Source organism: Salmo salar, chromosome ssa12 (genome assembly GCF_905237065.1).
Source record: "Salmo salar chromosome ssa12, Ssal_v3.1, whole genome shotgun sequence".
NCBI classification, from domain to species: domain Eukaryota; kingdom Metazoa; phylum Chordata; class Actinopteri; order Salmoniformes; family Salmonidae; genus Salmo; species Salmo salar.
The window spans coordinates 68,489,545-68,507,137 of NC_059453.1; the positions used below are offsets into that span (position 1 = coordinate 68,489,545).

General features: G+C 41.9%; 1 protein-coding gene across 1 annotated transcript; it reads left to right on the top strand.

Annotated features, from left to right (window-relative positions):
• The first annotated feature begins 303 nt into the window (after positions 1-303).
• LOC106565633 (Krueppel-like factor 15) lies at positions 304-10,655 on the top strand. The gene is made up of 3 exons (XM_014132950.2): positions 304-687; positions 4,198-5,277; positions 7,822-10,655. Exons 2-3 carry the CDS (start codon positions 4,253-4,255, stop codon positions 8,105-8,107), a joined length of 1,311 nt encoding a protein of 436 aa, XP_013988425.1. The 5' UTR covers positions 304-687; positions 4,198-4,252; the 3' UTR covers positions 8,108-10,655.
• The last annotated feature ends 6,938 nt before the right edge of the window (positions 10,656-17,593 follow it).

Below are 17,593 nucleotides of genomic sequence, written 5' to 3' on the forward strand. Positions count from 1 at the left end.
GTTCATACATGTGCTCTCCACGGGGCTGAGTGACACCAACATTTGGTTAAGCATGAAGAAGGCTGTCATTGTTAATACGAATTAAGCAATGAGTAGGCTACAGTTGAACAAAAGGTCCATTGTACCGTACCTGCAGTTCAAAGCTCTACCATCTTGTTCAGTTCATGACTGACATAGTTTCTGAATGAGCCACGTTGTATATGACATCATTTTGAAAACACTGGATACATTTTACACGTTCACGGAACTAGTAAACTTGGAAATGTTCGACTTAACTGTTTTGAATGCGACACGTGTATAACTACAAGCAGACCAGTTAGCAAGTCGGAAATGTCAGTTTCCTAGTTCCGATTAGCACTTGAATGCGGCGCTCTGGACAGTAGGCTACTTGGACAGGTACCGACATCAGTGACATTTCCCAAAATTATGGCAAACCGCGCCCATCGAGCGGAAACCAATAAATCCCTTGTTTTAGGGCGAGCCTCCGTACGCTTAGCCAATCAGAACGGCGGAATTGGATCCGTGCCTCCTAGTGTACAGCAATGCAGTCATGTGATGGCCACAGAAAGAATGCCAACATGGAACTGTGGCAAGGACGGGATCCCTTTCTGCAAAATAAGACGACGGTGAAAAACTTCGAGGACGGTGCATTTCGAAAGGTTTTAATATAGTTAATGATTATCGACGGTAAGTTCACCCTCACTGGTGGTATTTGCTGTTTTCGGTTGACCCTACACTCCGAACTTGAGACTTGTGAATTCCTGTCTGGCTGTTGTAGTCAGGTCCCTTTTGCCATGCATCTCGCCTGCCCATACGCTGCATTTAAAAGCAGTTGAAGTTGTAAATAATACTGTTTGCTGATTTCGAAGATAGTTCATCGATTGTAGGCCTATTACAGTTTTCACTTTGGTGTAATACGCACTTATTACAGTCCTGCTCCATGTTGTTTTGCGCCCGATACATATATGCGCGTCATGTGGCCAATGTTCAGGGTTGCCAGGTCTAGCTTAAATGTTGAGCCAATAATTGCTCAAAACCCACCCACAAGGCCTGAACTAGGCCAACAAATGTTTTTCGCAGCAAGTAAGGAGTTGCCACATTTATTCAATAGGTGTCTCCATAATGACAATCTAAATACAGCTGGTAAAATTGCTTTACCTTGTTCTCTACATTTCTCCCTTTGTTATTGGTTTATCACACCAAATGATTAAATTGTAACTATAAATCGAAAAGCTCAAACAGTTTGCTTTTTGGCTTTTATTTAATGAAAAAAGTAAATTAATGTGTGGCTGCAGTCTGATGTCCTAGTCATCCATCCCTCTGGAGCAAGATGGAAAGGGAAACGGAGAGAAGCCATCCATCATGAGTCCAGTACATCAACAGAGTTTATTGTACTATTAATCAATCACTGCTTTTATAATTTGATAGTAATGGAGTTAATCGGTTCCGCGCTTTGCCGCAGCGTGCCGCTCTCTCTCCTCTGACTTCAACTTTCTGACCAACATAAATAATTAGGCTACATGGAAATGTAGACTAGGTAGTATGCATATTGGTTACAGCCTCTCATCCACACCGATACCAAAGCCACATTTTAAAGATACTTTTAATTACTTAAATATAGGCTAAACGCCAGTCATGTTTGACAATTATAATGTAGTATAATTTTCCTAGTTAATGTACTATAATTTACCTAGTTAAATAAAAGGTTCAATAAAATAAAAATAATTAAGCAATAAGGCACGGGGGGTGTGGAATAAGGCCAATATACCACAGCTAAGTGCTATTCTTATGTACGACGCATCATGGAGTGCCTGGACACAGCCCTTAGCTGTGGTATATTGTCCATACACCACAACCCCCCCAGGTGCCTTAATGCTATTATTATAAACTGGTTACCAACGTAATTAGAGCAGTAAAAATAAAATATCATACCCGTGGTATACGGTCTGATATACCACGGCTGTCAGCCAATCAACATTCAGGGCCGGAACCAGACAGTTTATAATTAACATTAACATCTAAAGGTTTGATTCTGTTGACATACTCCAAGCACAGTTCGTTCAGATGAAATGGTCACAACAGCAGGGGGGAAAGGCCAGTTCCTGTTGCGCACCGCACACATCACCCACTTTGAAATCTGAGTGGAGGCAGTCAGCATTTTGAAACTATTTAGCCATAACATTTAACATTTTATTCATGAGGCATGTCTTACCTTGTTTCAAGGTAGCTTAGCCAAAATCAGACCATATATTGAGGGAATGATTTTTTTAAACAATTCCTTATGCCATTGAAACCAACATTTTCTATTTTTCTATTGATTTTCAAATCAACTTTTTTATTGTCCAGCAGGCAAAGACTCAAACTTAGTCATATTAGCAACCCATGCTAGTTGTTGCATCTTTAGATCTCCCCTCTTTTCATTTCTGTCACATGAAACCGCTCACATGTGTGGTGCCTTTTTAGAAAGGTGTGTTCCCACTAATTGCATTTTGGAACATTTGCGTGTAGGGTACTGCTGTGTGCACATTGCTGTACTAATGTAAAGAAATAGTTTATCAACATTTTAAGCTAAATGTTCTGATCTGTTCCATTAGCCTCATTGCCTTACTTTTTTGTTGTTGATGTACAGTAGTTGTATGATTTAGAATCTATCGCCCTAGAACTGTCTCAGTCTGTTTAAACCGTCCCATACATTTTTATTTATCGTCCCGGGACGACGGGGGGCCCTTAATTTCGAGCCCTGGCTACGTAGTTTACCCAGAGAGAAAGCACATAGTTCAATCCTCTTGCTGAAACTGTTGGATGATTATTTTTCCGTTTCTCTCCCTTGCAGTGTTGGTAGGACTGGGGGTGGTCAGGATACAGCGAACGAGGCAAAAAAGAATTATGAGGGAGAAGTATGTAGCTAGCTAGTTGTAGTTTATTAGTTTGTTGTTCTCACATCGCGTGTCATGACTGGCTTCTGCAGTGCTCTGTCAACACCAATGACTGTGCTCAACACACACACACTGTCATAAGCGTCGTAATGATCGGACCAAACTGCAGCGGGTATGTGAAACATCTTCTTGATTTATTAAAGAAATGAACACTGAACGACGAAAAACAGTCCTGTAAGGTACTCTGACTATACATGGAACAACCACCCACAAAACACAAGACAAAAACCCCTACTTAAATATGGCCTCTAATCAGAGGCAACGAGAAACAGCTGCCTCCAATTAGAGTACAATCCTAAACAATACCACATAGAAATAGAAATGCTAGAAAATCAAACATAGAAATACATAACATAGAACTAACCCAAAAAACCCAACAACACAAAACAAACACACCCCTGCCACGTCCTGACCAACTACAATAACAAAATGACCCCTTTACTGGTCAGGACGTGACACACACACACACACCCCTCCGGCGCTCCCTCCCCACCACTCATTGGCAGTGTTCGAGAACATCAAAACGACTGCAGGTGACTGCCGACTGACTGATAACATTGCATCATGAATAACAACTCATTATTATTTGTAGATCGGTCAGTCACAATTTACCCTTGATATTGTGGTTATGATCCCCTCGAACACGGCCACTGACTTACTCACTCAGCAACAGCCTGCATCACTCCCTGATAATCAGTAGTAGTAGGCCACAGTGAAATGTAATAAAAATAAATAAAAGAAAAATGCCATTTTCACCCACGATATGGTTTTCAAAGGAAAACCGCCGACATGGCAACCCTGCTACTGTTTACACTGGGCACATCATTATGCACAATGTACCCATTTAATTGTCCCGAGTTTTGCTACATTGGTATGAACGACATTAAAAAGCACTAATGTGTTCATTATTTTTCATTTGGTGATAGATTTGCTGTGTTTCAGTACATGCGTGTAGGCCTTGATCCCATTTGGATTGGATGTTTGGCCTAGTCATTTGTAGATTGTCAGGTTTCAGTTATTATTACCAGGTTGTGAAATGGTAATAACTCAAGAGATCTTGCAAATGAAACGCATTCAATTGAATGATTTTGACTTTCTTACGAGAATGAATGCTTTCAACTACCCTTTCTATACATTCCCCATGATATTTATTTTGCCCTATAATTAGGTACTTAATTAAATCGGTGTTAAATATTATATTCTCATTCATGATTCAGCATTTACGTTTTTAACTGCGGTATCCCCAACGTTTTCTATGCAGGTGTAGTGAGAAGCGTGGTTCTCCTGTGTATCTGGACTGTATCTGGACTGTATCAATGGTGTCGTTAAGCAGCAGAGCGCTGGTCTCTGATAATGACCTCTATAGGGACAGTGTTAGCCTGGTCTCCCTGGGGCTTGTAGAGGGAGAGGGCAGCGAGGGGGGGAGCGAGGGGGGTAGCTTTACTTCCTGTTACAGCCCCGAGGCCGGGGACATGGGGGCTCGACTCAGCTTCAGCCCTGGAAAGGAGGAGGATGACGAAGAGGAAGGGGGCCTGCTCCGACTCTATCTGACCCCCACAGAGGGTCTGCCTGACTTCAGCCCCCGCCTGCCCTCACCCTTCTCTCCCACCATGGAGGACATCGATGAGTTCCTCAGGGAGAAGATGGAGCTGGTGAGAGAGGGGGTTCTCTTCTCTAGTGAACCCATAGAGGAGCCAGCTCCCTCCCCTTCCAGCTCCATGGAACAACTCCTCTCCTCCTCAGGGGGACACAGTGAGCCAGGGACCAGCAATGCCCTGTCACCCCCCACCCCACAAACCCCCAACACCCCTCACACCCCAAGCCCATCCCCCCTCACCCCCTCAGTGCTCCTGGGAGCACCCCTGATTTTCCAGGTCCAGTCCTTGCCTCTGGCCCAGCCTCACCCCCAGACAGGCTCTCCTCCTGGTGCATCCAGTGGGCTGAGATTGGCCCACCTGGTTCTAGGACTCCATGGAGGGCAGAACGTTACCCTGCTGGCCTCACAGGTGCCCTCCACCTCAGCCACTCTTCTCAGCATAGCCAGCACGGACGCTCCAGACCAGAAGTACGTGAAGATTGCCCCTCTACCGATCACTGTGAGGGTTGCCGGGGGGCTTGTTGGGGCAACAGTCGTTGGGGGTCACAGTGGAGGGGTTGTGGTCAAAGCTGTGCCCCCCCCTATGGGGAACAGACCCTCTCCTAAAGAGATGCTGAGGGTACACAAATGTTCTCACCCGGGCTGTGAGAAGATGTACACCAAGAGCAGCCATCTGAAGGCTCACTTCCGCAGACACACCGGAGAGAAGCCCTACACCTGCAGCTGGCCTGACTGTGTCTGGAGGTGGGTTAAATCCTAACAATGCTAGTCAACATGCAGAGAAAAAACAGCAACCTTGGGTTTGTTAAATGTAGTTTATTACCATGTAGGCTAGTCATTAACATGTGATAGGATAATAAAATGGAGGGAGAAGAGCCTGTAATGATGGTTTAAATGAAGTGGGTATGAGGATGATGGTTTAAATGAAGTGGGTATGAGGATGATGGTTTAAATGAAGTGGGTATGAGGATGATGGTTTAAATGAAGTGGGTATAAGGATGATGGTTTAAATGAAGTGGGTATGAGGATGATGGTTTAAATGAAGTGGGTATGAGGATGATGGTTTAAATGAAGTGGGTATGAGGATGATGGTTTAAATGAAGTGGGTATGAGGATGATGGTTTAAATGAAGTGGGTATGAGGATGATGGTTTAAATGAAGTGGGTATGAGGATGATGGTTTAAATGAAGTGGGTATGAGGATGATGGTTTAAATGAAGTGGGTATGAGGATGATGGTTTAAATGAAGTGGGTATGAGGATGATGGTTTAAATGAAGTGGGTATGAGGATGATGGTTTAAATGAAGTGGGTATGAGGATGATGGTTTAAATGAAGAGGGTATGAGGATGATGGTTTAAATGAAGTGGGTATGAGGATGATGGTTTAAATGAAGTGGGTATGAGGATGATGGTTTAAATGAAGTGGGTATGAGGATGATGGTTTAAATGAAGTGGGTATGAGGATGATGGTTTAAATGAAGTGGGTATGAGGATGATGGTTTAAATGAAGTGGGTATGAGGATGATGGTTTAAATGAAGAGGGTATGAGGATGATGGTTTAAATGAAGTGGGTATGAGGATGATGGTTTAAATGAAGTGGGTATGAGGATGATGGTTTAAATGAAGTGGGTATGAGGATGATGGTTTAAATGAAGTGGGTATGAGGATGATGGTTTAAATGAAGTGGGTATGAGGATGATGGTTTAAATGAAGTGGGTATGAGGATGATGGTTTAAATGAAGTGGGTATGAGGATGATGGTTTAAATGAAGTGGGTATGAGGATGATGGTTTAAATGAAGTGGGTATGAGGATGATGGTTTAAATGAAGTGGGTATGAGGATGATGGTTTAAATGAAGTGGGTATGAGGATGATGGTTTAAATGAAGTGGGTATGAGGATGACAGTGACAAACAGATGCTCTATCACAGTTGTTATTTTTGTTGGAATATTGAAATACAGTATTTCACTGTAATTATTTTGTAAAGCTGAGCATAAAGAAAATATTGTTCTGTCTCTGCAGAGGTAGGGAGTAGAGCTGGTATGAAACGGTAACAATATAGAAGCTCAGCAAATATTAGATATTACAACACACTCACTGTTGCTAACAGTTACAGTTTCCCAATATGCAACTGCAGTGAGCTCTGTAAGAAAAGGATTGGGCTTAGGGTTATTAAGGTAGTTAGAAGATGTGAAAGGATATGTTTATAATGTTTGTACAGTGCCTTCATAAGTATCACCACCCTTGACTTTTTTCCACGTTGTGTTGTATTACAGCACAAATTTAAAATTGATAAAATTGAGATTCCTTTTTTTTCTGGCCTACACATATTGCCCCATAATATCAAAGTGGAATGATGTTTTTAGAATGTTTTGCAAATTATTTAAAAATGAAAAGCTGAAATGTCTTGAGTCAATAAATATTCAACCCCTTTGTTATGGCAAGCCTAAATAAGCCTAACATGTGCATAATAAGTTGCATGGATTCACTCTGTGTGGAATAATAGTGTTTAATATGATTTCTGAATGACTACCTCATCTCTGTACCCCACACATACAATTATCTGTAAGGTTCCTCAGTCGCCCAGTGAATTTCAAACACAGATTCAATCACAAAGTCCAGGGAGTTTTACCAATGCCTCGCAAAGAAGAGTACAGTGAATGTTCCTGAGTGGCCGAGTTACAGTTTTGACTTAAATCTACTTGAAAATCTAAGGCAAGAACTGAAAATAGGTATCTAGCAATGATCAACAACCAATTTGACAGCTTGAAGAATTTTGAAAAGAATAATGGGCAAAAGTTACACAATCCTGGTGTGGAAAGCTCGTAGAGACTTACCCAGAAAGATTCATAGCTGTAATCGCTGCCAAAGGTGCTTCTACAAATTAGTGACTCAAGGGTGTGAATACTTATGCAAATTAGATTTCTGTATTTCATCTTCAATAAATGTGTTCACATTTCTACTTTGTCATTATGGGGTATTGTGTGTAGATGTGTGAGAATAAAACATATTTAATCCATTTTGAATTCAGGCTGTAACACAACCAAATGTGGAATAAGTCAAGGGGTATGAATACTCTCTGAAGGCACTGTATATTGTAAATACTGTTTGACCCACCATTTAGTGTTCCTATTTCCCTCAGAGCTGGGTCTGAGCTCTAATTTGGGGGCAATCAAACAGTGGGAATAACAGGCCTCCTGACACACTTAGCTGGAACCAACTGAGCTAAGTGTTTAGCATAGAAACAATTAGAATTCAGAGAAATTATTAAAGCACCTCTGTCTCTGTAGGTTCTCTCGTTCTGATGAGCTGTCTCGTCATCGGCGCTCCCACTCTGGGGTCAAGCCCTACGAGTGCTCTCTGTGTGAGAAGAAGTTTGCCCGCAGTGACCACCTCTCCAAACACACCAAGGTGCACCGCAGCCCCCGGCCTGGCAGAATCGTCAGAACTACCATCAGACCCAGCCAGCATCTCGACACAGCAAACCCAGCTCAGCCCAATCGTGACCCTGATGCCACCCTTAACCCCGTTGCAGCACTTGACCTGGACGGCAGAATTATTAGTACCTGCCTCTAGAATTCAGAGCAGCTTGGTCCCACACCTATACCCTGGCTGTGCCTGCCCAACCCAGCCCAGTCCAACCTCAACCCGACCACAGGCTGACAGACTAATCAGACTCATCCACCCAGCCCTTCTCCGGGAAGGCCCCGTTAGGGAGTCTGAGTCCTCATCGGGACACTGGTGCTACAGGAGCAGACCTGGGCCAGAACAGAGTAGGGTTCTGAATCTGATTCAGACCCTGCTGGCCTCTGCCCTCTTTACCCCCTCCTCTCCTCCCTACTGCAGCAAAGCAGATGAGGGCTTGTCCTGGTGCTAGACAGTGAACTAACAGGTAACGGCCATCTCAGGGATGTGATTGTTCAGCTTAAAGCGGATTTCAGGCCTTTAGGTTAAATCACATCCCCCTGCCACACACACACCTTGTTACCCTTAGCAGATGACAAGTGTGACAGGCAGCTGCGCAAGGTCTAACTCTCAGAAGATAATGTTGTATATGTCATTAGATTGTGTTTAAAAGACTACACTGTCACACATTCTATTCTACATATTATATTGCTCTGTGAATCTGCTTCAGGAGTTAGATCCTCAAGACAGTTTTAGAGGTAAATGCACTGACCCAGCTCATTCTAGCCCATAATCTGTGCTATTAGCCCAGTTGAAATGTGAAAGTACTGTGTTGATATGTGAGCTGCCAGATTCTCTCAGAGAACAGGTTCGAGTCTATTTCTCTTACATATCCCCTCCTGCTCCCCATAGTGCCAAACCTCTGGCCCAATCACATCCATCCTTGACCCTAACGGCCAATCCAGTACTGTTATCTCCACTTCCCTGACCTCGTGCCTCTTCCCACTCCCTAAAAGACCTCAGGGCTGCAGACTAGTGGCTGCTGGTTTTCACCGTGGTGCTTTACTGGTCCATTATGTAATAACTGGTTAGTTAAGAGTCCAATCACACCCACCTGGTTTCCCAGGTTTGCATCAGATGCTGATTGAAGGCAAGTAACTGAGTGAAAACCAGCAGACACCGCGGCCCACCTGGTCCATGCTCTTGAACCTATAAGCTCTTTTACTTTCTTTATATGTCTTTGAAATCAATGTTAAACTGACAAAAGAGACTCGGCGAAAGCTACTTATGTGTATACTGTATGTTTTATACATTGGCTTTTCAATGTAAAGCAATCCAATATGAAGAACTGCTTAGTCATTTACAGTAGTAAAGGTTAGTTAGCAAAGCTAGTCATTTATAGTGTACAGTACTGTACCTGAAAAGGGCAGCTGATCGTTGTCCAATCTGTATCTGTGAAATATAACATTTACATGTACAGAACATGTAGAAGCTCCTATCCAGAGAAACCCGTAGTCAGTGCATTAAGCTATCCAGTGGTGTCTGTGCTTGGTGAAACTGTGGAATGTTATTGAGGGGTCATCAGATCAGCCAGACGGGAGTTAATTATGAGACCTACTCTTCCATTAATGAGTTAACCCATCACACCTCATCAAGATGAGCCCTCTGTTCTCAAGTGCACTTATGTTAGCAGGTCTAGCAGGAGAGGGTTAAGCATGGAGAAAAGTTATAGGTAGCCCAACGGCTAAGGAATTGGACCTGTTGCTGAAAGGTTTCTGGTTCAAATCCTGGGGCGGGCACTGGAAAAATAGGTGTGAATTGATCTGGTAACTGAAGGGCTGCTGGATTCACATCCTAAAGATGTTCTTCTACTGTTGGGCCCTTAAGCAAGGCCCTTAACCCCACAGCATGCTCTCCATCCAGGGGCCCTGCACTCAGCTTGACCCTGTGCTTGTCTCAACTGTGTGTGATGTGTGCTGTAAGACATGGACAATAAAGTTGTTTTCTAAATTCTATGCCAAGGACTGGAGGGCTCTGCTACGAGTATGTAAGCTGTATCTCTGGATTTGAGTGTAAAAGGTGCTTTTTCAACAGGCTACTGCACTTAGGAAACCATATAGAGAAAACAATGGACTTTTCAGGGTAGCAGTTTTGGCCCATATTCCTTGAGAGAAACCAGTGGGTACATGCACTTTAAACCCACTTATATTGTACTAAAATTTGCAATCCATCACTCACATTTGCCATCCATCACAGTGATTCAGAACTTATGATGAGCCAAACTTTTTTTTAAACACATTTTCTGGCGTGTTAAATTTGGATGGGTAACTCAGAATGGACCACCATATCATCAGTATCACTGGCAATCATCATCATTAAATGGTATCTTGCCATTACAGAAACAGTTTGTTGTTTTTTAAGATTGTTTGTGTATTTCTTTCTTTGGACATGACTCGTTTGATTAGATGACAACCACATCAACCCACCTAGACAGACGTCTGACCCAGCTGTGTGTCCATGGCTGGTCTGGTCCCTCTGATTCAGTCCTATTGTAAATATTCCCCTTTCTGCCTTACTTTCAACCATAGGTCGCTCTCTCCCAGTAACTCTATCTAACTACTGTAATAATTAAGTTCTGCTTAATTACACGTAAAAAAAAAATTGAATACCAGAAATGCTATTTTCCTATGTATGAGAATAAAGGATAAGAAAATGTAAACACGATCCTCGTCATTATTTGAGTCATGGCTTTTTTTTGTGTGTGTATTTCAAGAAACAAAATTATCCATGCTTTCATTAGGAAGTCATTAAGTCCATCTATTCTTTCATTGGAGTGACATTCAAAGATTGTAAAACTATTGCTTTGTCTCTGCACCAAATAACGGTGTTGATTGTGGCACAGTGGGAGGCTGTTCCTACAAGTTTCTACCTCGGAAGAGAATGCCGTAGGCTTCAGTACTCTGAACCCTGGCATATTTCTAACATTGATTCCGCTGTTACAGAGTGAAGAAATGTGGGTTTACAATGCTGGAGAGAGAGAGAGAGAAATTCTCCCAGTGTGCTTCAGAAGCCAACCTGCCTGTAAGACTGGAATGTCTGGCACTGTGTGGAGCTGAGTCGCTCTGGGACTGAAGGTGTGTCTGGAAGAAGGTTGGGCTGCATTTCTTTCAAAAAAATAGCATCTCCTCCCCTCTGCCCTTGTTCACTTGACTCTCCCGTTCACAAACCTGAGACGACTGGGTAGGTGTAAGCCTCCATCACTCACCCTAGTTCCCGGTGTGTTGTTCTCACCTATCCAGATCTGTGAAAGGAAGTGAACGAGAGCAGAGGGAAGGAGACATCTTTTTGGAATGAAGTGCAGTCTTGAGATCGCTAGAAGAACTGTGAGGCTGCAAATAAGCTCCATCCATACTGCCCAGGCCCAGGGGTTACTGCCGTTCTAGAATAAACATACCTCATTCTTGGCCCTATAGCTGTGGATGCATTCCAATGAGAGCCACAGGTGACCACGCTTCACAGGTTAGTGGTTGAGGTTTAGATTGGGGAGGGAGGGTATCCCAACTGATCCTAGATCTGTGCCGAGGGGCTACTTCTACTATGTGCAGGTACTAGGCCCATCTCAGTAAAAAATACATTACAGTCCATCTCCTTAAACCCTCACAGAATTTGAAAAGGTGAATAATTTGTCCACAATTTTTATATACTCCAACAGTGATTAAATGGTTTGACAAATCTTTAACATTAGTTTACTGTGTTTTCTGTCCAGCGCTTGAACCAGTGTGATGTTAATAGCATACATTTTCTCTTTAATTGAAAACCTCAGTGTACTTTGCAGACCCACATTAAAAAATACACTAGTCTACTATGGTATAAATACTGTAGTATTACTATATTTATACTGTATACTATAGTATTCACTGTAGTGTTTTTGCAGACATGACTGTAGATTACTATAGTATTTATCAGGGGTTGTAATTATTTTCCTATCGTTTCATTATGAACAGAATATATATCTTTTTTGTTCCGTTCCATTGTTCCATTGGAAACCAAAATAAATGACAGGTTTATATAGATTGTTTCTGTTCCTATTTAAACCTCTGAAATAGATATATATATTTTTTTACATTTAGCTCAACGTTAAATTACTTCACCAATCAGTGTGGATAGAGCAGCTTGCTATGCAGCGGGTAAGCGATTTAATCTGTATAGTAAAGTCGTTAAGAGTAAATTGCATTTTGCGGTAACAGCATGGTTTAATCAAAATGAAAGACAAACACACACTGTGCTGCCAGTCACAGTGTAGGGTGTGCAATGCAACTGACATTTTGTGGGTGAGGAGAGAGCAAGAGAGGATGGAGGAAGCTTGCCTTGAAGCGCTGGGCATCTTGTCATGACATGAATTATCTGAATTAGGCTCACAGAATTATACCTACGGAGGAGTGGCTTCTATGGAGGAACTTTGAATATCTTTGAACATCCAAGTTGGTTTAACATTGGACCAGAGAAAACGTTAGTTAGTTAGCTGGCTAGCTAGCTAACAAGCTTGTGTGTGCAAAGCAGAAGTAGAATTAAAAACATGTCTTACCTTTTTGTAGTTAATAAATCCAATGTGAAACGTGATAACTATAGTATCTTTAACTAGCATTGAAAAAGTTAATCCATTATTTTAAACATTTATCCCTAATTTCTGAATCATGCTTGTAAAGTTGTCAGTAGACAATAGTAACCTATGCTTCAGAGGAGTGGGGCAGGTAGCCTACACACAAGCACACCCACTGGCAAAGATTTCCAGCTAGCAGGCAGATGCTGGTTTCTGAGCGACAGAGTCAGGGCTTTGCATAGGAGCTTTGTTAGGGTTTTTGTGGCAATGGAAAAAAATCCCCGGAAAGTAAAATAACGTTACTAACCGGTTCCCATGCTTTTAAAATAACGGTTCTGTTCCGGAACAGTATAGATAACTTTTGCTTTCGGTTCGGGTTCTATTCCTCAAATAATTGTGTTATTTTATGGTTTTAGGTTCTGTTCCCTGAACCGGTTCCAACCCTTGGTATTCACTGTAGTGTTTTTGTAGACATGACTATAGTATTCTGTAGTATTTACTGTTGAGTTTTTGCAAACATGACTAGTATACTAAAACATTAACAGTGTAGTCTGGTAGTTGTGCCATTTTAGCTAACCCTAGTTGGCAGGTGTTACTACAGTCATATCTGCAAAAACACTACAGTAAATACTACAGTCCTGTCTGCAAAAACACTACAGTGAATACTATACACTGAGTGTACAAAACATTAAAAACACCTCCTAATATTGCCCCCAGAACAGCCTCAATTCGTCGGGGCATGGACTCTAGAAGGTGTCAAGCGTTTCACAGGGATGTTTGCCCATGTTGACTCCAATGATTCCCATGGGGGACCAGTATGAACAAATATGAAAATGTATGCACTCACTATTGTAAGATGCTCTGGATAAGAGCATCTGCAAAATAAAAGTGCAACAATTATGAACATGTGTCATTAGCCCCCTGGGGGCTAACTCCTCCTTGTAATGGGGAAAGTGCTTTGGTCAGGGAGGTGACCAAGAACCCGATGGCCACTCTGACTGAGCTCCAGAGTTCCTCTGTGGAGATGGGAGAACATTCCAGAAGGAGAACCATCTCTGCAGCAATCAGGCCTTTATGGTAGAGTGGCTAGACGGAAGCCACATCTCAGTAAAAGGCACATGACAGTCCACTTGGAGTTTGCCAAAAGGCACCTAATGGACTCTCAGACCATGAGAAACAAGAGTCTCTTGTCTGATGAAACCAAGATTGAACTCTTTGGCTTGAATGCCAAGCATCACATCTGGAAGAAACCAGCTCATCACCTGGCCAATACCATCCCTATAGTGAAGCATTGGGGTGGCAGCATCATGCTGTGGGGATGTTTTTCAGCAGCAGGGACTGGGAGACTAGTCAGGATCGAGAGAAAGATGAACGGACCAAAGTACAGAGAGATCCTTGATGAAAACCTGCAAGACAATGTAGCAGTGGTATAAAGTACTTGAGTAAAAATATTTGAAAGTACTACTGTCATTGGCGTCGTAAGGATTGGACCAAGGCGCAGCGGGTATAGTGCTATTCTTCTTAATTTATTTAAAGATAACACTTAAACAAAAATAAACAAAAACGACTAAACAGTTCCGTAAGGCAACACAGGCTATACAGGAAAACAACCACCCACAAAACACAAGTGAAACAAACACAACTAAATATGGCCTCCAATTAGAGATAACGACAACCAGCTGCCTCTAATTGGAGGTCATTGCCAAAAACCCCAACATAGAAATAGAAAACATAGAACCTAAACCAAAAACACCGAAACACACAAAACAAACACCCCCTGCCACGCCCTGACCAAACTACAATGACAAATAACCCCTTTTACTGGTCAGGATGTGACAACTACTTACTTAGTTTTTGGGGGTATCTGTACTTTACTTTTTATATTTTTGACAACTTTTACTTTTACTTCACTACATTCCTAAACAAAATTATGTACTTTTACTCCATACATTTTCCCTGATACGCAAAAGTACTCTTTACATTTTGAATGCTTAGCAGGACAGGAAAATTGTCTAATTCACACACTTAATCAAGAGAACATCCCCGGTCATCCCTACTGCCTCTGATCTAGCGGACTCACTAAACACATGCTTAGTTTGTAAATTATGTCTAAGTGTTGGAGCATGCCACTGGCTATCAGTAAATAAAATGATAAAAATGGTGCCATCTGGATTGCTTATTATAAGGAATTTGAAATGATTTATACTTTTGATAATTTACTATATTTTAGCAATTACATTTACTTTTGTTACTTTAGTATATTTAAAACCAAATACTTTTAGACTTTTACTCAAGTAAAATTTTGCTGGGTGACTTTCACTTGAGTCATTTTCTATTAAGATATCTTTACTTTTACCCAGGTATGATAATTGGGTACTTTTTCCACCATTGCAATGCAGGAGTGGCTTCGGGACAAGTCTCTGAATGTCCTTGAGTGGCCCAGCCAGAGCCCGGACTTGAACCCGATTGAACATCTCTGGAGAGACCTGATAATAGCTGTGCAGCGACGCTCCCCATCCAACCTGACAGAGCTTGAGAGGATCTGCAGAGGAGAATGGGAGAAACTCCCCAAATACAGGTGTGCCAAGCTTTTAGCATCATACCCAAGAAGACTCAAGGCTGTAATTGCTGCCAAAGGTGCCTCAACAAAGTACTGAGTAAAGGGTCTGAATACTTATGTAAATGTGATATTTTCGTTTTTTATTTATTATACATATTATGCAAAAATGTCAAACTGTTTTTGATTTGTCATTATGGGGTATTGTGTGTAGATTGATGAGGGAAAATAACAATTTAATACATTTTAGAACAAGGCTGTAATTTAACAAAATTCGGAAAATGTTAATGGGTCTGAATACTTTCCGAATGCACATAATTTTTTCAGTGTTTAAGTATACTATAAATATGCTATCATTACACTTCCATACACTTATTAAAAGTGTACTTAAAATTAGTCGTTTTTTCAGTATTTTAGTATACCAGAAATATACTATCATCAACCTTCAAAACACTCATTAAAAGTGTACTTTAAATTCATCGTTTTTCAGTTTTTCATTATGCCACACTATAAGTATACAGCACCTTGCAAAATTCTTCATACCCCTTGGATTTCTTCACATTTTATTGTGTTAAAAAGTGGTATTAAAATGTATTTAATTGTCATTTGTGGTCAACACTGAAGTCAAAATACTCTGTAATGTCAAAGTAGGAAGAAAAAAAATGTGATAATTAAAATATAGTCACTGCATAAGTATTTAGCCTCTGTTTAGGCAAGCTTAAATTAGTTCAGGAGTAAAATTTGGCTTAACAATTCACAGAATATGTTGCATGGACTCTGTGTGAAATAATAGGGGTTGACAGGATTTTTTTATGACTAACACTTCCTCTGTGTCAGGTCCCTCAGTTAAGTATTGAATTTCAAGCACATATTAAATTACAAAGACCAGGGAGCCTTTTGAAAGCTTCAAAAAAAAGCCCAGTGATTAGTAGATCTGTAACAATATCAAATCAGACATTGAATATCTCTTTAAGCATGGTCAAGTTAATAATTATGCTGTGGGGCCTCCCGAGTGGCGCAGCCGTCTAATGCACTGCATCGCAGTGCTAGAGGCGTCAGTACAGACCTGGGTTTGATCCCAGACTGTATCACAACCATCCGTGATCGGGAGTCCCGTAGGGCAGTGCACAATTGGCCCAGCGTCGTCCGGGTTAGTGGAGGGTTTGGCCGGGGAGTCTTTACTTGGCTCATCGGGCTCTAGCGACTTCTTGTGATTAGCTTACAATTGGCTCTTTCATCCCCCCTCCTTTCCCCTGTAACTATTCCCCAGGTTGTTGCTGTAAATGAGAATGTGTTCTCAGTCAATTTACCTGGTAAAATAACGGTTAAATAAAAAAAGTAATTGTGGCAGGCCAAAGTCAGGCTGTCGTCAGTTGAATGGTGTTTCCTTTGACACATTGGTGCAGGCGGGTGTTAAGAAGTGCGGTTTGGCGGGTCATGTTTCGGTGAAGTGGAAACATCTAGGAGCAACAACAGCCCAGCCGCAAAGTGGTAGGCCACACAAGCTCACAGAAAGGGACCGCAAAGTGCAGAAGTGCGTAGCGTGTAAAAATTGTCTGTCCATGGTTGCAACACTCACTACCGAGTTCCAAACTGTCTCTGGAAGCAATGTCAGCACAAGAACTGTTTGTTGGGAGCTTCTTGAAATGGGTTTCCATGACCTAGCAGCCGCACACAAGCCTAAGATCACCATGCGCAATGCCAAGCGTTTGGCTGGAGTGGTGTAAAGCTCGCTGCCATTGGACTCAGTGGAAACGAGTTCCCTGGAGTGATGAATCACACTTTGCCATCTGGCAGTCTGACAAACGAATCTGGGTTTGGCGGATGCCAGGAGAACGCTACCTGTCCAAATGCATAGTGCCAACTGTAAAGTTTGGTGGAGGAGGAATAATGGTCTGGGGCTGTTTTTCATGATTCAGGCCCCTTCGTTCCAGTGAAGAGAAATCTTAACACTACAGCATAAAATTACATTCTAGACGATTCTGTCCTTCCAACTTTGTGGCAACAGTTTGGGGAAGGCCCTTTCCTGTTTCAGCATGACAATGACCCTGTGCACAAGGCGAGGTCCATACAGCGATGGTTTGTCGAGATCGGTGTGGAAGAACTTGACTGGAGGCAGTTATAGCAGCAATGGGCAGACCAACTCCAAATTTGTGTACATGATTTTGGAATGAGAAGCAGGTGTCCACATACTTTTGGTTATGTAGTGTATGTTATTTTCAGGGGTAGACTGGCTCTGGCAGCAAAAACAGCCACATTTTGTATTTTTTTATTTCACCTTTATTTAACCAGGTAGGCAAGTTGAGAACAAGTTCTCATTTACAATTGCGACCTGGCCAAGATAAAGCAAAGCAGTTCGACACATACAACAACACAGAGTTACACATGGAGTAAAACAAACATACAGTCAATAATACAGTAGAAAAATAAGTCTATATACAATGTGAGCAAATGAGGTGAGATAAGGGAGGTAAAGGCAAAAAAGGCCATGGTGGCAAAG

Excerpts from the sequence above, each read along its gene's own strand:
- LOC106565633 (XM_014132950.2), top strand. The coding sequence starts at position 4,253 with ATGGTGTCGTTAAGCAGCAGAGCGCTGGTCTCTGATAATGACCTCTAT. Across the intron at positions 5,278-7,821 it reads TGGCCTGACTGTGTCTGGAG|GTTCTCTCGTTCTGATGAGC; the intron begins GTGGGTTAAATC and ends CTGTCTCTGTAG.